Here is a 22,910-nt window from a genome sequence, read left to right as displayed (position 1 = left end):
GGGGAAAGCAACAGCTGCATGAGGGAGGTACGGCCAGCTCTTCAGATGGGTGCAAGGAGGGTCATCACCAGAAGAAGAGACAGAGTGCCGTAGATGAAGAGGAGGGCATTTCCTCCCAACCAGGAAACAACAGAAGTCCACCCTCCACCCAGTGAGAACCAGGGGGTACCCACTGCCCCACAGCTACAGCTACAGGTAACTGAAAGCCGTGATCCTCTGACAGTCCCACTGTCAGACACAGAACTGACGGTGCAGACCCTTGCCTCGGCTCAATGACACCAGAGTGGGTAAATGACCCCAGTGAGGAGCTGGATAGCGACCTCAGCCCTGCGAGGGTCCAGCAGTTCGGCTCACCATGGGGACGCAGACAGCTACCCCAGAGACAGGACAGTCAAATAGACAATGGTAACCCCATAAACTGGGGGTTAAAGAAGGTTCCTTTGCTATCGTATAACAGGGGGCCCACTCAGTAGTTGGGTTCCGCTGAAGCCTCAGCTAAATACTAAGAGACTGGATGGTTAATAGACAGAACAGTAAATACGATAACTTAAATTCGATTAACTCAGTCTGTTCTCTGTAATGTTAAGACATGCAATGTAAATATATATGAACGGCATGACCAATTGTACAGGTACCAAAGATTTATTTCTATGAATAAAGTATATTTTGAAATAAAAAAAAGGTTCTCCCAGGATGAGGCTATCCCATTGCACTTCGGGTGTGCTGATGCCTGCGATGTCCCCAAATGCGGGATAAAAGAAAAGACATATAAGCTGGATAGTAAATGTGCAGACTTATATATAAGAAAAATAAATTTCGATGTCTATATGTAAAGCAATGTAATGTGTGCACAAGAATGGCATGACCAACAGTATAGAGATCCAAATAACTTTATAAATAAAGTATATTTTTGAAATTTAAAAAAACATGTACCTAGCGAAGGGGAAAACAACACCTGCATGAGGAGTATACAGGTAGCTCTTCAGACGGTGAGGACGGGCGTAAGGAGGGTCGTCACCAGAGGAAGCGACAGAGTGCCGCGGGGAGAAAGGAGGGCAGCACCCCCCAAACAGGAAATGACGAACCCTCTGAGAGGGCTGGTAAAAACGACCCCCCACCCGGTGAGACCAGGAGGTACCCACAGCTCCACAGCTCCAGGTAACTGGAAGCAGCGATCCTTGGATAGTCCCACTGTCAGACAGAGAACGGGACTGTGCGAACCCTGGTCCCGACCTGAAGACAGCAGAGTAGGGAAATGCCTGCAGCGTGGAGCTGGACAGCTACCTCAGCCCTGGCCAACGTTAAAGCTGATGTCTTATTTCTGCAGGAGTCTGGGATACCGCACCTCAGCAGCTACAGGAGATGGTCAAGCTCGTGGGCCCATGGGCCGTTAGTTTGGTCAGGGGGGCAATGATAGCCGCGCCTCCGGCCTGGGTATCCTGTTGCGAGGAGGCAACTTCACCATCTCAGAGGTTAAGGAGGTGGTGGGCGGGCGCCTCCTTGTCGCTGATGTCATGTATAGAAACGCTCCCCTGAGACTGATTAATGTGTATGCCCCAGTGGATAAGAATGAACGGTTGTCTGTCCTGCAGCAGCCTCCACTGTTGCTGGCTAAGTCCAGGCTGGTCATTCTGGCTGGAGACTTCAACACTATCATTGATGCAGATGGACGATCCGGCGGGGGGGACATTAAACTGGACGCCATGTCCAGAGTCCTGATGGAAATGGTCAAAGATGCCAAGCTGCACGATGTCTTCAGCACCCCTGCAGACAGAGCGTAGCGTAGATACCCCTGGTCACGGGCAGACGGGTCTATCCACTCAAGGATAGATTACCTGTTTGTGTCCCGAACGCGCTCGGTCAGATCCACCGACATCAAGCCAGTGTTCTTCTCTGACCACTGCCTTCTGCTGGCCGACTGTCACCTACAGGATGAGCAGCGGTCTGGCAAGGGAACGTGGAAGCAGAACACCAAGCTGTTGACTCCAGGAAACATTGAGGAGCTCAAGAGGGATTACGCAGGTTGGAGAACTGTGAAGCCCCCAGGGGACTGATGGGAAACAGGAAAAGGGAACATCAGGAGGTTCTTCATCCTCAAAAGGTGTTCAGGAGGTGAGAGAGAGGCGGGGAAAACTGTCCCAACTCCAGGAAAGTATGCAGAACCTGCTCCTGCTGCAGACGATGGGGGTCGATGTCATGGAGGACCTCCAGGAGGGCAAGCAAGCCTCGCTCTTTGCCTCGAGGCCTCCAAGATAATCTTCCGGTCCAGGGTCCGCTCCGTGGAGCAGGATGAGACGTGCTCATGTTTCTTCTTCCAGAAGGTGCACAAAGAGAGCTCCGTGCTCAGCAGCCTGAAGGAAGAAGATGGCTCGGTAACGTCATCTCGGGCTGACAGCATGAGGATCAGCAAATCCTTCTATGCCAGTTATTATGACTCGAAGCCAACGGACAGCACGGCCTCCCAGTCTTTCCTGTCCTCTATTATGGAGGTCTTAGATGACAGAACACGGGAGAGGCTGGATCAGCCGCTATCTCTGGACGAGCTGACCAAGGCCCTCGAGTCCTTCGAAAAGAATAAAATTCCCGGAAGCGACGGCTTACCGGTCGAGCTCTATTCTGCTCTGTGGGACTTGATTGGCCAGGACCTGCTGGAGGTGTATGTCAGTATGCTTTGGGCAGGTACTGTGAGTGAATCCATGAGGAATGGCATCATCACCCTCGTCTACAAGCGGAAGGAGGAGAGGGATGAAATCAGAAACTGGAGACCAATCTCACTATTAAATGCAGATTACAAAATCTTGGCAAAGGTCATCGCCAACCAGGTCAGGTCTGCTCTGGGATCGGTGATCCACCCTGACCAAACCTGTGCTGTACCAGACATGAAGATCGCTGAGAGTCTCGCACTCCTCAGGGATACGATCACCTTCGTGCAGGACAGGGGGCTGGACGGCTGCCTCATCAGCCTGGACCAGGAGAAAGCCTTTGACAGGATATCACATACGTATATGAGAGATGTTGTCTCCAAATTGGGCTTTGGGGAGGGAATCTGCAATTGGATTAGCCTGCTTGACACCAATATTGTCAGTGCAGTCTCAATCAATGGGTGGGAATCAGATAGCTTCCCAGTCAGATCTGGAGTCAGGCAGGGCTGCCCTCTCTCTCCTACCTTGTTTATGTGCTGCATAGAGCCATTTGCCGAGTCCACTAGGAAGGATGCGAGCCTGAGAGGGGTGACTATTCCTGGCAGCGGGGGCCTGCAGGTTAAGGCCTCCCTGTACATGGATGATGTCGCCGTTTTCTGCTCGGATCTGCTGTTTGTACACAGACTCATATGCATATGTGACCAGTTCTAACGGGCCTCGAGGGCAAAGGTCAACCGAGGCAAGTGCGAAGTCATGCTCTTTGGGAACTGGGCCGACCAATCCTTCATCCCCTTCACCGTCAGGACTAACCACCTGAAGGTGCGGGGTATTTGGTTTGGAGGGGCTGGGGCGTGCGCCAAGTCTTGGGGGGAGCATATCAGGAAAGTGAGGCAGAAACTGGGCAGATGGAAGCAACGGTCGCTCTCCATCGTGGGTAAAAGCCTGGTCATCAGATGTGAGGCACTGTCAGTGTTGTTTTATGTGGCACAGATCTGGCCTATGCCCAGAACCTGTGCCGTTGCAGTCACCTGGGCCATCTTCCATTTTATATGGAGATCAAAGATGGACTGAGTCCAAAGGGACTCTATGTATAAAGATCTGGGCAATAGGGGAGAAAACACACCCAATGCCACCCTCACCCTGATGGCCACCTTTGTGTGTGGCTGCATCAAGCTGTGCGTGGATCCCCGGTGCGCAAACACCAAGTGTCACTACGTACCGAGGTTCTACCTGTCCCTGGTGTTGCAAAGGATGGGTCTGGCCTCGCTGCTGCAGAACGCTCCAAGTAGTTGGACCGTTCTGTATCACCTGTCCTTCGCGGAGAAATTTATGAAGAAAAACACCTTTGACCACAAATCCATCAAGAAGTGGTCAGCACGCAGTGTCCTCGAGACCCTTTGGGAAAAGGAGAGGGCGGATCCTGTTGAGCTGTTCCCTGGGCAGACTGTCAAAGTCATTTGGCAGAATGCCTCAACGCCAGAACTTTCCAACAAGCACCAAGACATGGCTTGGCTGGTGGTGAGAAGGGCTCTGCCTGTGAGATCCTTTATGTACGCCCGGACTCTCTGCCGCACCACACGCTGCCCTCAAAGCGGCTGCGGAGGAGATGAGACTGCCACACACCTCCTTCTGGAATGTGGCTATGCAAAGGAAGGCTGGAGATGAATGCAGTGGTGTTTGTCAAGGTTTATCCTGAGCAGCTCCGTGATGTGGGACTCCGTGCTCTACAATCTGTTCCCTGGGACACACACCGAGATGAACATCAACTGCGCCTGGAGGATCATCAACTCAGTGAAAGAACCTCGTTGGTCTGTCCGAATCCTGTTGATCTTCCAACTGAAGGAGCTGACCCCGACTGAGTATTGCGGACAGGCACATTCCAAGGTCCAGGACTACGTGTTGAGGGATGCGCTGAAGTTTGGGGCAGCTGTCGCCAAGGCATGGTGGGGAAAGACCACCGTGTAACGTCTGCCTGCCAACGAAGAACAGTGGGCCCACGCAGTAAGTGGGCTCCGCTGACGCCTCAGCTAAATATATGGATGGTAAACGTACAGACCTGTATATATGAATGATTAATTCCGATCTCTGTATGTAAAGGAATGCAAGGTGCGCCTATGAATGGCACCACCAATTGTACAGATCATCAAAATATTTTTATGAATTAAGTATATTTTTGAAATTTAATAAATTGTATCTGATATGTGAGCTGTGCAAGGTTACCTTATGCACTCTCCAATTAGCTCAGACTGGTAACTCTTTATGATGGGAGTTTATCTCGCTAGCAGGTGCCTAAATAGGCTGGGTATGTTTTTCCCACCTGGTGAATGGCTTAGGGCTTGTAGGAGTGATTAGTCAAGCGTACACAGACTTGTCAATTAACTTTTCTTCCTTACAAATAATTGTCTTTCACTGTTATCTGTCCAATTAAGAACATGCAATGGTTTTGTAAATTTTTGTATAAAGGAAACCACTTTGTATCAGTACATCAGAGTAGCCTGCTGGGGTACTTGAACAGCTGGTACCCTACTCTCCTATGTTATTAGAACCTAGTTAGTTTAGCTTATAGGTCTCGGTGTTATGCTGTAACAGTGATGCTACTGGTAAATAAAGGGGATGACTAAAATTAAACTAATCCGTCTATATGAGGTTTTTTATTCCAGACTTCCAAAGAGTAGGATCTCTGGGACGAATTGAGAGAGGCTTACAGGTCTGAGTCCATAAGAGATTCCCTGGGCCATCTCAAATCTGTACTTTACAGATGAATGCATCGGTGCTGCATCCTGCACCCGGGCTGAACTGAAGCAGGTCGTGGACTTTGCCAACAATTTCTACGCTGCCCTTTAATTCACCAATCTCGGACATCTCCCTCCCCTTCCTTGACCTCTCCATTTCCAACTCTCGTGACAGCTTATGGTCTTACATTTACGACAAACCCACAGACTCCCATGACTACATGGATTACATCTGCTCCCCCACTCCATTTCCTGCAAAAACTCCATCCCGTTTTTCCAATTCCTCAGTCTCCGTCGTATCTGTTTTGATGAAGAAACATTCCACTCCCAAGCATCCCAGATGTCTACCTATTTTAAACAATGTGCTTTCCCCCTCTGTCATCCAGACAGCCATCCTTCGCACCTCCTCCATTCCTCGCTCCATGGCTCTGAACTGCGCCCCGTCCAAACATAATGAAGACAGGGACCACCCCCCCTACTTGTCCTCACTTTCCACCCCACTAGTCTACACATCTAATCTATCATCCACAAACACTTCTGCCAGGTCCAACTAGATCCAACCACCAAGAACATCTTGCTCTCCTCACTCATGTTTGCCGTCCGCAAGGACCGATCCCTTTGCCACTCTTTGGTTCGCACCAAACTCTTCCCACCAAACCCCCCTCCCCCACCCACTCCACCCCGCACCACCCCTGCCCTGAACCCCCTGACCCCGTCCCTTCGCCCCTCTTCCCCACACGAACCCTGCCCCACACCATCCTCCCCACTACCCTCTCTTGCAATCATAAACATGCAAAACCTGCCGGCAAACTGCCCCTCTCACCTCCATCCAGGGCCCTAAACTGTCCTACCAGGTGAGACAGAGGTTCACCTACCTCTCCTCCTATTGGCCGAGCATCTCAGTTGGGCCAATAAGGGCAAGCCTGATCTCCCAGTCGCAGCTCATTTCAATGGCCCTTCCCATTCCCTCTCCAACATGTCGATCCTCGGGTCTCCTCCATTGCCACTGTGAATCAGACAGCAAACTGGCAGAACAAAACCTCATTTTCCACCTGGGCAGCCTACAGCTCGGAGGACTCAACATTGAGTTCTCCAGTTTCAAATAACCTTCCCACCTATCCCCTAACTCCCTTTCCAGACCTGCCTCTTCCCTTCCATCCCTTTGACTGGCCCCTCCTTCCAGTAACCAACTGGATTCATGGTATTCAATTCAGAGAAGTGTGAGGCTCCTTCCTCAAAACCCTCCTCCAAGTCACACAATAACCACGGCTGGGTTCCTGACCTGTAATTCAGTCAGTGTCAGGATCAGGACACTGGATTATCCAGGACATATGTTGCAGAAGTTACAAGGTAGCAGCTTTTAAGACTTTAGAATTAAGTTGTCAATCCTTGGTGTCCAGTCACTACCTCTGCAAATAAACATGTTGGTAGTTGTAAGTGAATGCAAGTATTATTTTACTTAACCTGTCTGTGCTTCACAAAATGGTATTTTTTGAAATGGTAGGAAAGTAATGAATCTCAATTTTGTGAGATTGCCCAGTCATCTGATTTCTTGAAGACTGTTGTGATGTTTTCTTTCAGCATTAGTTCATGCTCCACAATGCCTTTGAACCTACAAACTCACTTATAGAATAGCTGTTAGGACACAAGTGATATTCACTTCAAACTTGGCTGATTATATCATGAAAAACTTGATTAATGTAGCACATTACTAACATAAGAATGCTAAGTGACCACCAGATGTGAGTGCCAAAGATGCATGTTAGATGCCAGACAAATTTGGAGGTGTCTTTCTGTAAGAGCCAGCCAGGGGCCACAGAATGGTCATGGCATGTAGTATTCTATATAGTATTGTATCGCTTTTGGATCTGCAGAAGGAACAAATTCAAATGCATAAATTTTTTTGTCTGGAAGTTTGAAATGTGACTATGAGGAAAATGAGGAACAAGAAGGCAATTAAAACAATGCACCCCTAGTTGTTCACATTTCTGTCTGGGATACCTTTATAAATGTAAGGTTCATTGAAGTAATTAGTGGGTCGAAGTCACAAGCAGAGGTACAGTCACACTCTCCATTCCCAATACCACTGAGAAAAAGCAATCCTGCAAACAACCAATAAACTCTTTGAACATGTCCCTATCAACTGATGACTTCTTCTAAATATTTAGATTGAAAGTTGACTTTCTTTTCCATCCGACAAGAATGGATGAGATGAGAATGTAGTGCCAAATAATAATGACAGGATTTTACCGTCAGTGGTGAAGCAATGCCAATCATCATTACCCCAAAGAAAGTTGTGTAAATCTTGTGATTTATGTAACATGGATTTTTCCTTTCTTAATATCATGCTGACAACACCTTTACTCTCAAAGAATTCACCTTCAATCTCACTGAAAGTATGGTCTGTCTGTTTGGAACATCCATCAATGATTCTCCTTTTAATTAAATGCTCTCAACCATGGTTTGGAGATGGTTGAGCCAAAAGTTCTTGAGGATTACTATCAGGATAGACATAATGTTGCATTAGGGTGAGAGTGAATGACACTGCTCGATGATTAATGGGTGATGTGAGGAAGTATATTGAAAGAGACAGATCAAGGTGCATGCAAGACAGGTGGATGTGAGGAATAACATGATGGAATAGGCTTGATGATTCAGAATGAGAGGGGTGGATGATGTATATAGCAGAATATAGGTGAAAACACAACTGTACTCACCTTTCCTGACCAGGTTAGGCAATTAACTCATTTCTTGCCCAACAGTGAACATAGTGAAACTATGGTCCTGCTGTTCAACGTTTGGGAAACCTCAACCATACCTTCTTCATTTCCACCACAAGTTTTCTCCTCTTACTACTGGGAATAGAGTGCTTGTCCAGTTCTTTTCAGACTTCACGACCACAAAATGGGAGGTGTCAATGAATTGGGATGCAATCTTTGAACATTTAGAATTCATTCTAGAACTTGCTCCCTCCTTGTCAACTCCGAATTCTTCAAATTGCACATTTGGCTTGGTTATTTAAATAATGATGTCAAGGTTGTGATGTACAGATTCTCATTACTATATTCTGGTGGTCAGAAAATTTTCACAAAAGTAAAATGATTTGGCTAACGTTAAAAAAAAATGTCACTGATGGACATGCTAAACACACCTCTAGATTCCTCATATAACATCTGACAATTTTCTTTCTGCTATTTGTTTATCTACATTAACATCAGAGATAATACCTCCATGATATCAAATCTTGTAAAATTTGGAAGGAACTTATATGTCTGATTTTATTCCTCATAGGTAGACTATAAATTTTAACCTGTGCTTAAAATGTATTTTAAGTTTTTGTAACAAATGTAAACTTAGAAAAGACAGCTTCACACATGGATTTTTACCTTCCAATATGTGCGAATTGATGTTTACAAACTTAATCCTGTTGTGTAGATAACGATCGTTGAGTTTGAAGAGACACGACATGAAATTATTTTTCTCTCCAGAATTACTGGCAATCCACTTGTATACTTTATCAAATTGCAAATCAAATTCAGGATTATCCTTTAAAAGAAAATGCAACATTAACAGTGGGGAAATGAAACAGTTACACTACTCAAAATATTCAACTGACAACAATTTTCAATCACAAAGAAAATGCACTACTAGTGTTTTCTTGGCAGTTCATATGCACCATCAGATTTACGGTCCCATCCTAGTACTTGCCAAAGAAGATTCTGGGCAACTATTACTGTGTCCCATTCATTGCATGCTATGATATTGGATCACCACTGACTGCTGTTTTCTGTTGCACCCCATCCTACTCAAGCTGAAATGATTAATTCAACATCTGCATGATTCAATTCCCTCACCCCATGTTTCAATCACTACAATATAGTGTCCAACTTGTTTCTTCAGTTTCTTGTCCAGCATCTTGTTGCAGGCTATTTTATATCTGGTAACTTTTAATAATTCATTAATGATCTCATGATGAAGAATTCTCTCAGGAGGAATGATCATAACAAAGTAATTTTCTTTCATTTTGAGGGCGAGAAACTTAGATTTGACCCCAATGTTTTTAACTAAGATAATATTGATCAAATTAACTGGAAAAATAGATTAGAAGATAAAACAGTAAATACATAGTGGCAGATATTTAAGAAATTATTTCCTAATTACTACAGATATTTTGTCGTGAGAAACAAAGATCCTACGAGAAGGATGAACCATCCATGGATGTCTAAGTAAGTTAACTATGATATGAAACTGACAAAAAAAAGAGCATACGATGCAGTGAAGTGATACTGATAGGCAAGAAAATTCAGAACACCTTTGAAACTAGATGACGAAAGAAATAATAAAGATGAATAAAACAGATTTACTGTAAACTGTAAAAAGTAGTTGCATTCTCTTTTCTGTAGGAACAGAATAGCTACAGTAAAGTATGGCCACCTACTGGATGAGAGGGTGGATGAAATAAACATTAACAAGGAAATAAGGATCAGAGAATGGCAGGATGGCAGAAAAAATATGAACAATCAAGGCCAGATGTTACAATGATTTTTTAAAAAGGCAAAATTAAAGACTCTATATCTGAATACACATGGAATACATAAAAGTAAATAAATAGACATTAATAAATATGATCTGATAGCCATTACTGCAACAATATGTACCATTGTTCCTCTTATTTCGGTTGTTCATATGAATGACATTGTTAATTGCTAGAATACTAAAGATAGCTCAAATACATTTGATGATGGCCCAAAGGCTGTTGTTCTGAGGAATCTGTTGAGTATTTCATTATTGATCACTACAGATGAAGGGAAAATTCTAACTAGAAAGATTGTAAATCAGCATTAATGACAGATAGCATTACTACTGGAATTCTTGATGAAATTTTGTTAGATTTCTTATGGTCCAGAGAAGATACAAGTTTTGAGAAAGCTATTCAAGTTGTGTTGAAAGCAGAAACCAAAAAGAGGGTCAGACAGATCCTGAGAGGAGAACAGGATGGGAACAGAATCTATTCACTTTACAAGTTAAGTATATTTTGAAATGGCACATGAGAAGCCAACATGGAGAATAAGCCAGATAACAGATGCTAAGAGTCAGTGCCAGCAATCTGGGACATTAAGCTTCACTGGTATAGACAATGACCAGCCAAGGCAAAAGAATGGTATATGTATAAACCTCTAGATCACTTCCAGAAGATGTGCAATATTAAAATGCAGTTTCAGAACAGCTGCATTATTGGTCGTGAAGCATGTAGAGAAGTCCACACAGTAGACCACCCATCATGAGAAAAGGTATCAACATTAAACAAGATATTTCCATTTGAAAAGACACCAGCAACACTCGTAGGAGAAATTATTGTTTTGCACAAAGGTTATGATTCAATTGACTCAACTTTCACGGAGCTTATTCATATTAGTGGACATGCTGTCAATTTTAAGCTTGATATCGTAACAACTGTCACGATCCTTCTTGTCAGGTACCATGGGTGAGGAAACTGAAGTTACAGCCTTCAAAGATGAAACTGCACAGTCCAGTGGATTAACTCATAAGATTAAAGGTATACTACAAGTGACACTAACACCATACAAGATGGGAAAATATGCATGTGGTCCACAATCAATATTCCTTACTTTTGAGCCACATGCATGTTTTGACCTCTATTTTCTTAAAAGGGCAGAAGGAATCCCATTGGTTCAAGATAATTCTGTCTATCTAATTGTCCCTATGACAGTGCAATTGAGAAAGTATGGCTTGGCCAGAATTAGCCTCGGAATTCAGAACCTCCAGTCAAATAACTACCAATGGTTATTGTCAAAGCTCAACATCAATAACATCAAGTGAAGTGAGGTAACAGTGAGCATGTATAGGAGGTAAACATTAGTGGTAATACAAAAAAAACTTATTGAACATGAAAGAAATTAAGACAGAAAACCACAAAACGTAATCCCTCTTTATATTTAGCTCTTGCATTCGCTGCTGATTTATGATAATGAGCCACTAAACAACAAAATAGTTTCTCCTTCTACCTTGTCTGCATCCTTTCCATCAACAAGTATCAGATCCTCGAATGACCACCAAGCCACTTGTTTGTACACATCACCTTTATCAGCTTTTTTAAATTTCACTAGGGAAGCTTGATATGGACGATCAGTTGACACTGCATGAGGAAATAAATGCAGAAGCATTAATTTGTGAACTATCTTGCCTCTAGAAAGAAACAAATTCAGTTGTGTTTGATTGGCTTCAGCCCGATCAAATTTAATTTAACAGAAACCATGTCAAAGATAAAAGCAAGGGGTGAAAGGTGAGTGGGTCAGTTCAAATTTACATTTTCTCACATTACAAAATGTATAAGTAGATTATTTGATCAGCTGAATAAGTAGATTGATATCCGAATACTGGGTTAGGTTTTCTGCTCATTCATGTCAATGATTGAAAAACCATCCATTCAGTGTAAACACTTCACTTTCAGTAGATTGGAGCCTGGTCATAATCAATCCCCAATAGACAAAAAAATCAGGTAAACTTGTCAATTGCAACCCCAACACATCAGCACATTTATATTTAAAACTACGAGTCAGTATGGGTTGGATTTTTCAAGTGAGGCTTGGGAACCTGACTCCACAGGGCAATGACATGACAAGCACATCATGTCATTTAATAGGACCAATTAATGGCCAGAGGTCACACTTGAGAGTGGGGAAGCTGCCTTTGAAGCTATTGAATCAACAATGAACCATCCACCATCAAGGAGTTGCAATATCTAATTCCAGGAAGGGAAGAAAAACTCAGAACATTTTATAAAGCTTTCAAAGAAATATCTTGGAAGTAGAAACATGCCAACAATTGGAACACTCCGAAATTGCAGGAGGCCTGTCTCTCTTTTGTCATCTAGCTTTCTAAAATCCAGTTCAGAGTGTTCTGCAGGCATCCACATGCATGGAATTGAGTTAAAACCTGCTACTGCTTTGTAGGTTTCCTATGTGTGGCGAGTTCAGTAATAGGGAGGGGACAGCTACTGGTTCTGAGTTTAGTGCTGTTTTTTAAAATAAGCAATCCTTGTGGGTAGAGAAGCCTATTGCTTCTTTCAATCAATATTTACATTTCTCCTCTCCCATCAGTTGTGTGTGTCGAACATCTCCCTCCTATCAGCTTGCTAACCACACTGCAACCATTCCTGTCTTCTGATGCTGTGGACTTACACCAAATTTCTAGCTGCACCATTCTGCCACTATTTTCCTATATACCTATAAGCCAGGCTGTCAATTTGGCTAGCTACCAGATAAGAAATATTCCCAAAAAATAAAATGTTATGTCTTAGATCAGCTAGGCTGGAGGCAAAGCTGTTTCTCTTTTGAATTCCACATTCCTATCTCCTCCCAATAACCGTTGACTACCTTGCCTAGTAAGAATTTGTCTGGCTTTGCCTTAAAAATATTCAATTACCCCTCTTCCACTAGCTTCATAGCAGGAGTGCTCCAAAGTTGTACAATCCTCAGAGAAGAGTGAGATACAAGTTCCAAGGAAAAAAGTAGATGAAAAATATCATGTATTTTAGATAGAATCTGCCAGCCAGGATGAGTGATAAATCTGTTTTCCACCAAAAATTACACTTATGATAATCAAATTGGAACAAACTAACATGAGAAAGTTAAATGGTGTATACAGATGAAGATTAAAATACCACAGCTAGGATATGGATTTGCAGTTACATTCTTTTACAGTGTCGCACCACGTTGGAGTTCATGACAGATTAGCAACTGAGAAGATAAAGCTGAGAACTATCTTCAGGAGTAAACTTCAAAGTAAAACAATTCACAATACATTTATACTGAATATCGCTTATACATGGCAATCATAGATAAATCAGGATCTCACAAAGTTAATTTTTTTCATTATATTTAAGTGCTCTTAAAAAGTTGTATTTAAAAAATAAATAAATCCAAATGACAGGCAAGAATTAATCTACCTTTGTGCATTCATATCTAAATGGTCATTTGAGGCTTCCAGGCAGTAGGTTGAGTGTTTTTCTCTTGGGTGTAGTAGTGTCTTTTCTAACTCCACCCACGTTGCATAATTTATGCTGAGTGCTTTATAGGTCCATGACATCTTCAGACTGTGGTACATGGTTGAGAGTGCTCTCTATTGCTCCAAGGAATACATTGCTGCTGGATAGTTTAAATGTTTTGAATTGCTAATGCAGACTTTTGGAATGACACCTGTGACAAGATACTCTAGTATTAGATTACTTAGGATCTCCTATTGGCATTGTAACATGTGATATATGTTTAGATGAAATGTCTGTCTCCTGTGGTCTGATCGTTTATTCTGCTTTAAGGAGAAACACTGTAGAATGTCTGCATTAGATGGAACTTTGCTATGCAATGCCCCTTGAACAAATTTTAAATTCAGTATCCAGTGCTATTTGGATTGCTCATTCTCAAATTAAATCTTGATTGAAAAAATTCGATGAGTGATTTATCTAAGAGACAAACAACAATTCTGTTATGAATAAGTTCTTGCAAGTTTCCATTGTTATATGGTTTGGATGATTATATTAATGGCCCACATGTACTATCCTCAGACTCTCCTGAAATTGACAAACCATTGAAGTATAATGTCAGTGTCCTATTTGTTCCTAAATTTAAATATTGATCAAAAGTAATTATAAGATTGTTAAACATAAGCTGTTTCTCATTGATCTGTTCTCTATGTAATATAATATGATTTGCTTTCCATCGAGTAGAGAAGTACGCGAACATATCTTTATTGGATTTAATATCAAGTTGTTTGAAATTTTAGGAATTGCAGCTTCCATATTTTTAATTTGCTGATATATCAATGGATCTGAAAGCTTAACTTCTTTTTGTCATGGAAGGATTGGTATAGATTAAGAAGATATTAAAGTATACCTTAAAAAATGGTGTCGGCTACAGGCTTTACTCCCTCAAAAATTTCTGTAGGGGAAGATCAAATAGTCATGGTTCAACTTTATAACCAGCTGCAGCCAAAAATGCCACAGAGCTGAATAGTTAATGTGAAGGAAACATCTCTGAACAGAAAAACCTTAACACAAAAACCAACAGAAATCTACATCGTAAAAAGCCTTTACACACCAGAAACATAGAAAATAGGAGCAGTCATTTGGCCCTTTGAACCTGCTCTGTCATTCATTATGATCATAGCTGATCATCTAACTCAATAGACTGTTCCCACTTTCCCTCCATATCCTATGATCCTTTAATCCCAAATACTATATTCAACTCCTTCTTGAAATCATACAACGTTTGGTTTCAACTGCTTTCTGTGTAGTGAATTCCACATGCTCACCACTCTCGAGATGAAGAGATTTCTCCTCACCTCAGTCCTAACTGGCCTACTCCATATCCTTAGACTGTTTACCCTGGTTCTAGACTCCCCCACGATCAGGAACATCATTCCTGCATTTGCCCTGTCTAGTGCTGTTAGAATTTTATAGATTTTGATGAGGTTTCCCTTCATTCTTCTGAACTCCCACAAATATATTTGTAACAATTCAACCTCTCTATGTACCTCAGTCCCACCATCACTTAAAATAATCTGGTAAACCTTTGCTATACTACCTATACAGCAAGATCATCCTCCCTTAGATCAGGAGACCAAAACAGCATACAATATTCCGGTGTGGTCTTTCTAAGGTCCTGTATAGCTGCAGCAAGGCATCTCTGATCCTGTTCTTTAATCGTCTTGCCTTCACCGCTTGTCACGCTTGCATGCTGCCCTTCAGATCAACTGGCATACAAAGATACCCAGGTCTTGTTACATTCCCCTCTCTCAATTCATAGTCATTCAAATAATAGTCCACATTCCCCTGTTTGTTACCGAAGTAGCTAACCTCACATTTGCCAACATTATACTGAATCTGCCGTGCATTTGCCCATTCACTCAGCTTGTTCAAATCACACTGAAGCATCTATGCATCCTCCTCATAGCTCACCCTCCCACCCAGTTTGTATTATTTTGCAGACAGTAACAGGGGAAACAAACCTTAAACAAAGCAATGGGAATAGTAAAAGTCTACCAGCAGCTAAGGAAATAAATCTGAATTAACTATCCGTGAAAAGCAGTGTTTAGCAGATACCCAGAGTAAATTTGCTCCTTTCAGGTAAGGAACAAGTTTTGCTTCTATTTGTCATTAGATCACTTTAGTGGACTGAAGAGAAAAATAAATGCAATCAAAAACAATTTGAATAATACCACAGATTGGAGATGAGGTCTGAATGAGACAGAGAGAGAGAGAGAGAGCATGAAAATGGTCAGAAATCTAACTTCAGGCACAGCAGATAAGAGACAACTATGAGAAGTGGGGGGCAGTCAATACAGGACTGAAGGTGTTGTACTTAATTTCATGGAGTAGACAAAATAAGGTATGTGAGCTTGTAGCACAAATTTATATTGGCAGGTATGATGTTGTAGGTATCACAGAATCATTGCTGCAAGAGTATCAGGGCAGATCCAGGATCTAAATATCCAAGGATACATATCCCATCGAAAGGACAGGCAGATGGGCAGAGGGAATCATGGTTGTCTTGTCAGTAAGAAATTAAGCTAAATCGATAGCAAGAAGTGATATGGAGCCAAAAGGCATAGAATCTGTGTGAGTAAAGTTGACAAACCACAAAAGAAAATAGACTCTGATGGGAGTTGGAGTCGAGGGTTTGATGCTGGAAAAGCACAGCAGGTCAGGCAGCATCCGAGGAGCAGAAGAATTGACATTTTGGGCATAAACCCTTCATCAGGAACGGCTTATGCCCGAAATGCCAATTCTCCTGCTCCTCAGATGCTCCTGACCTGCTGTGCTTTTCCAACACCACACTCTCAACTTTGATCTCCAGCACCTGCTGTCCTCGCTTTCTCTTCAGATGGGAGTTATGCACTAACAGTAGTCAGAATGTGGGGAAGAAAATAATTCAGGAGACAGGAAAAGCATTTCTAATAAAAAGCACTATGATGATAGTCATGAAGGACTTCAATATGCAGCTGTACACGTCATTGGTCAGATGACTTTTTGAATACAGGGTTCAATTCTGGGCTCCTTACTATAGGAAGGATGTTGTAAAACATGAAAGGGTTCAGAAAAGATTTACAAGGATGTTGTCACGATTGGAGGGTTTGAGATATAGGGAGAGGCTGAACAGATTAGGGCTATTTTCCTTGGAGTGTCGGAGGCTGAGGGCTGACAACATAGAGATTTATAAAATCATGAGGGACATGGATAGGGTGAATAGATAAGGTCTTTTCTCCAGGGTAGAGGGTCCAAAACTAGGGGGCATTTGTTTAAGGTGAGAGGGTAAGATTTAAAAGGGACCTAAGGAGAAACTTTTTCATGCAGAAGGTGATGCATGTATGGAATGAGCTGCCAGAGGAACTGGTGGAGGCTGGTATGATTACAAAATTTAAAAGGCATTTGGATGGGTACATAAATAGGAAGGGTTTGGAACGATATGGACTAAATAGGACTAGATCAGTTTAGGATATCTGGTCGGTATGGACGAGCTGGACTGAAAGGTCTGTTTCTGTGCTGTATAACTCTATGATTGTATGAGACAGTTATTTTGGGGGCGACTTGTGATAGATCCCACTAGAGAAGAGGCAATTATGAATTTGGTAATGTGTAATGAGGCAGACCTGATTGAGGAGCTTAATGCGAAGGAACCATAATATTATTGAGTTCATAGAATTCCCCCTGCAGTTTCAGAGGGAGAAGCTGGAATCAAATTTAAGTGTTACAATTGAGAAAAGATAATTATAAAGACATGAAGGAGGAGCTGGGCCAGTGTTGACTGGAAGGGGAACCTTTCAGGGAAGGAGGAGGAGCAGCAATGGCAGGAGTTTCACGGGAGAATTTGGAAGGCACAACAGAAATACATCCAAAGGAAGAAGAAGCATACAAAGGGAAGGAGGAGGCAACAATGGCTGACAAGGGAAGTTAGGGATAGTACAACAGCAAAAGAAAAAGCAGACAATGTGGTGAAAATTAGTGTGAAGCCAGAGGATTAAGAAGCCTTTAAAAACCAGCAGAGGATATCTAAAAGAGCAATAATGGGGGAAAAAGTTGAAACATGAGGATAAAACTTGCTAGTAATATTAAAGAAGATTACAAGAGTTTACTTTAAATATTAAAAGGTAAGAGAGGTTTTTAGATGGTTGGAGAAGGGAACAAAGAAATAGTGGATGAACTGAATTGGTTATTTGCATCAGTTTTCACAGGGGAAGGCACCAGCAGCATACCAGAACTTCAAGAGAGCCAGGGGGCAGAGGTGAGTGTAGTGGCTATCACTAAGAAGGTACTGGGAAAGTTGAAAAGTCTAAAGGTGGATAAATAACCTGGACCAAATGGATTACAGCCAGGGATCATTGGATTTAGGGAGAGTACCAGAGGTCTGGAAAATGGCTAATCTAACGCTCCTAGTTCAGAAAGACGGGAGGCAGAAGGCAGGAAACTGCAGACCAGTTATCCTGACTTCAGCCATTGGTACGATTTTAGAGTCCAATATGAAGGATAAGATTGTGGAATACTTGAAAGTGCATGATAAAACCAGACTGAGATTGTAAAACTTTGTTAAGGGAGTGGGGGGGGGGTCATGACAGATAAATCAGTTAGAATTCTTTGAGGAGGTAACAAGCAAATTAGACAATGGAGACCCAGTAGGTATGATCCATTTGGATTTCCAGAAGGCCTTTGACAAGGTGCCACGTAGGAGGCTGTTGTACATAGGATAAGAGGTCTTGGTGTCAAGAGTAAGGTATTGGCATGGATAGAGGATTGACTGACTAGCAGAAAGCAGAGTGAGGATAAAGATTTTTTTTTCAGGATGGGCAGCTGATGACGAGTGGAATTCCATTGTTGCTAAGTTATCAAATGATGTAAAGATAGATGGAGGGATAGGTAGTGTTGAGGAGGTGGGGTGGCTACAGAAGGACTTGGACAGGCTTAAGAGAGTGAGCAAAGAAATGGCAGATGGAATAAAATATGGGAAAGTGTGATATTATGCACTTTAGTACGACGAAAAGAGGCACAGGCTATTCTCTAAATGGAAAAGGCTTTGGATATCTGAAGAACGAAGATACGTGGGAGTCCTAGTTCTGGACTCTAAGGTTAACAGTCAGGTTTAGCTGTCAGCTTGGAAGTTGAAATAACTGTACAGAGGCTAATATCCTGTCACCTTACATGTGCACAGTACACTGACAGTGGCCAGCCAGCTTGGAGTCAATCACTGAAAAAAGGAGATTCTGAATCTCCTGTTACATATATGTTTTTTCAAACAGCCAATAGTAAACAATAGCAGCAGTTTACAAGAAACAGCAATTTACAGGAAAAGGGGCAGCAAGGCCAGATCCCACACCCGACCGTACAACCAATTCGCAGGGAAATGCTAACAAATCCCAAATCCCACCTTAACTTACCAAAAAGGAAACAGTAAATCTCCTGCTTTTTTTTTGTTTTTGTATTTGTATTTGTAAGCCCCTACACTACCACCACACAGTGGTGGTGCTTATACTTTCCCCAGCACCCATGTCGTGTGTGTGAACCTCTATATATAATATTTTCTTTCTTTTTAAATTTTTTTCCTTTTTCCTCTGAACTGAGGAGATTCTAAATCCCCTGGTTATATATTTCTTTTCTGTTGTAGGACACAGTGAAGAAACAACAAGTGCAGAAAACTTTATTCATATTCCACTACCAGGAAGAAAAGAGACACCCAAGTGGCCAGTGACAAGCAGTGCCCTTCTATTTCCTGTTTAAGTTTTTTTTTTACTTACTCCCTCACTAGTGCCTAACAGTGGCTGTGTTTATTATCTCCTGTTTATATTGGTCGGCCAGGGTTCCCTGATTGGCCCAGGTTAACCACTCCAATCAAGGATCTCATAGTCAGTAAGATCCACCCAGATCTAATCACTACAGAAGGCAAATGAAATATTAACATTCATTTCAAGGGGGCTAGAAAAGAAGAGCAGAGATATACTGCTCAGGTTGTTTCAGGCTCTGGTCAGACTGCATTTGGAATATTGAGAGCAGCTTTGGGCCTCGTACTGAAGGAAGGATGTGCTGACTTTGGAGAAGGGCCAGAGGAGTTTTACAAGAACGATCCAGTGGATGAACAGCTTATTGTGTGAGGAGCAGTTGAGGACTTTAGGTCTGTACTAAATGGAGCTTAGAAGGATGACAGGAGATCTTATTCAAACTTACAGAATACCAAGAGGCCTGGATACAATTGACATAGAGAAGATGCTTCCATGAGTGGAGGAGAATAAGACCCAAAGGCACAGCCTCCAAATTAAGAGATGACTTTTTAAAACTGAAATAAGGACGGATTTTTCAGGTAGAGAACTGTCAATCTGTGGAATTCATTACTGCAGTGGGCTTTGGAGGTCAAGTTATTGAGTGCATTTAAGACAGAGATAGGTTCTTGATTGAGAAGGGGTTCAAAGGTTAGGGGCAGAAGGCAATAAAACATATCAGCCACGATCGAATGGCAGAGCAGACTTGATGGGTCTTCCAAACCCATGACCACTACCATCTAGATGGAAAAGGCAACAGATACATAAGAACACCACATCTGCAAGTTTCCCTCCAAGCCACTCACTATTCTTACTTGGAAATACACAGATCCTTCAATGTTGTTGAATCATACACCAACTGGTCTGCTGCATTTCAAGAAGACAAGTCACCATCTTCTCAAGGGTAACGAGAGATGGGCAATAAATGCTGGCACAACCAATGATGTTCACACGAATGAACAAATTTTACAAGCGATTAGAATTCGTTGAATGTAGTATTGAGTCTGAAAGGTAATTAACTGCCAAATGCAAAAATTAGATGCTGTATCCTAAGCTTACAAGTTTTCAATGAACACTATATTGGGCCACCATAAAGAGATCAGAGTGGGATTGAGCTGAAGAAGTAATATGAAAGGTTACTGAAAATATAAAGTTATATTTCTGTACTGAACACAGATCTCTTGCAAAGCTGTTATCCCAACCTGTGAGAAAACTATAATGTAGCAATTGATGCAGTATAGTTTTAGAAGGATGTTGTTAAACCTGACAGGGTTCAGAAAAGATCGACAAGGATGTTGCCAGGACTGCAGGGTTTGAGTTACAGGGAGAAATTGAATAGGCTGGGGCATTTTTTTTCCTGGAGCATCGGAAGCTGAGAGGCGATTCTGGGTAATCCAAGATGGAGGACATGAAATATTTCTGGCTGTAAGAGCTGCTCCTTTTTTTGAGGTATTTTAGGTGCTGGAGGTGATTTCTTCGAATTCCACGAGCAGCAATTACTGTTTTATACGCTGCAGCATTGTTTTGGACCTTTGGAAAAAAAAGTCAAAACAACAGCAATTTTAAAGGAAGCACAAGGTGAGGACAGTGCAGAAGAGAGAAAGAGAGAGAGAACCTGCACAGTTACTGCCTTTGCTGTTTTTGAATTCAGGTGTCGCTGAACATTGGAGTGCATCTGGGAAAATTAACAAACAGTGAATTTCAGAACTAATCTTGGAGGAACTGGTTTGGGCGAAGTTCACAACACAAAATCAGGTAATTTAGTTGTTGTTTTAAGTCTGTTCAAGAGAAAGGCAGTATTAGTGAGTACAGTGGGTTCTTTCTTGATTATATGTTTTTGGAGATAAGTCTCTTGATTAAACTTAAAATATAAGCCATAGCTCTTAATTTAACCTGGTGCCAGTGTTTTGTCGAGGAATAAGATGGTGTTATTTTCTGGGTCTGTAGATTGTGAAGGAGCAAAAATGGCCTTTGCAGTGATGTGTACTTCTTGTCAGATGTGGGAGTTTAAAGAGAGTTTAAGGGTTACTGCGGATTATATCTGCCATAAATGCTGTTGGATGCAAATCTTGTCAGATCGAGTTGATCGGTTGGAGAGACAGATAGAAGCGATGAGGAATTTGCAACAGCAACAGTGTATGATAGATGGCAGTTCTAGGAAGGAGGGAAAGTCTCAGATAAAGTCACATAGATGGGTTAACTTCAGGAAGGTTAAGAGAGGTCAGCACCTAGGGCAGGTGTCTTTTGTGGATATACATATTTCAAACAGGTATGCTGTTCTGGAAAATGTAGGAGGTGATGGATTATCAAGGGAACATAGCATGAACAGTCAAGTTTCTGGTATTGAGACTGGCTCAAATGCAACAAGGGGTACATCGGCTTCCAAGAGATCAATTGTGTTAGGGGATTCTGTAGGCCAGCAGAGAAAAAGCAGAATGGTGTGTTGTTTCCCTGGTGCCAGGATCAAGGATGTCTCAGGGAGGGTGCAGAACGTTCTCACGGGGTAGAGGGGCCAGCAAGAGGTCATTGTCCACATCGGAACCAACGATATAGGAAGGGAAAAGGTTGAGATTCTGAAGGGAGATTACAGAGAGTTAGGCAGAAATTTAAAAAGGAGGTCCTCTAGGGTAGTAATATCTGGATTACTCCCAGTGCTATGAGTTAGTGTGAGCAGGAATAGGAGGATACAGCAGATGAATGCATGGCTGAGGAGCTGTTGTATGGGAGAAGGATTCACATTTTTGGATCATTGGAATTTCTTTTGGGGTAGAAGTGACCTGTACAAGAAGGACGGATTGCATCTAAATTGGAAGGGAACTAATATACTGGCAGGGAGATTTGCTAGAACTCCTAGGGAAGATTTAAACTAGTAAGGTTGGGGTGGGGGTGGCACCTAGGGAGATAGTGAGGAAAGAGATCAATCTGAGACTGGTACAGTTGAGAACATAAGTGAATCAAACAGTCAGGGCAGGCAGGGACAAGGTAGGACTAATAAATTAAACTGCATTTATTTCAACGCAAGGGGCCTAACAGGGAAGGCAGATGAACTCAGGGCATGGTTAGGAACATGGGACTGGGATATCATAGCAATTACAGAAACATGGCTCAGGGATGGGCAGGACTGGCAGCTTAATGTTCCAGGATACAAATGCTACAGGAATGATAGAAAGGGAGGCAAGAGAGAAGGGGGAGTGGGATTTTTGATAAGGGATAGCATTACAGCGGTGCTGAGGGAGGATATTACCAGAAATACATCCAGGGAAGTGATTTGGGTGGAACTGAGAAATAAGAAAGGGATGATCACCTTATTGGGATTGTATTATAGACCCCCTAATAGTCAGAGGGAAATTGAGAAACAAACTTGTAAGGAGGTCTCAGCTACCTGGAAGAATAATAGGGTAGTTATGGTCGGGGATTTTAACTTTCCAAACATCGACTGGGACTGCCATAGTGTTAAAGGTTTAGATGGAGAGGAATTTCTTAAGTGCGTACAAGACAATTTTCTGATTCAGTATGTAGATGTACCAACTAGAGAAGGTGCAAAACTTGACCTCCTCTTGGGAAATAAGGCAGGGCAGGTGACTGAGGTGTCAGTGGGGGAGCACTTTGAGGCCAGTGACCATAATTCTATTCGTTTTAAAATCGTGATGGAAAACGATAGACCAGATCTAAAGTTGAAGTTCTAAATTGGAGAAAGCCAATTTTGACAGTATTA

General features: G+C 42.4%; 1 protein-coding gene across 1 annotated transcript in view; it reads right to left on the bottom strand.

Annotated features, from left to right (window-relative positions):
• Positions 1 to 22,910, bottom strand: part of LOC140495855 (exocyst complex component 1-like) — a 105,594-nt gene that overhangs the window by 78,525 nt on the left and 4,159 nt on the right. Inside the window, exons 2-3 of the mRNA XM_072595054.1 lie at positions 11,401 to 11,531; positions 8,761 to 8,920 (exon numbers count right to left, since the gene is read on the bottom strand). Of these exons, the coding sequence (XP_072451155.1) occupies positions 8,761 to 8,920; positions 11,401 to 11,531 (291 nt within the window). The remainder of the gene's footprint in view (positions 1 to 8,760; positions 8,921 to 11,400; positions 11,532 to 22,910) is intronic.

This window comes from Chiloscyllium punctatum, chromosome 25, assembly GCF_047496795.1.
Source record: "Chiloscyllium punctatum isolate Juve2018m chromosome 25, sChiPun1.3, whole genome shotgun sequence".
Taxonomy (NCBI): domain Eukaryota; kingdom Metazoa; phylum Chordata; class Chondrichthyes; order Orectolobiformes; family Hemiscylliidae; genus Chiloscyllium; species Chiloscyllium punctatum.
This window is presented reverse-complemented; position numbering and strand designations above follow the sequence as displayed.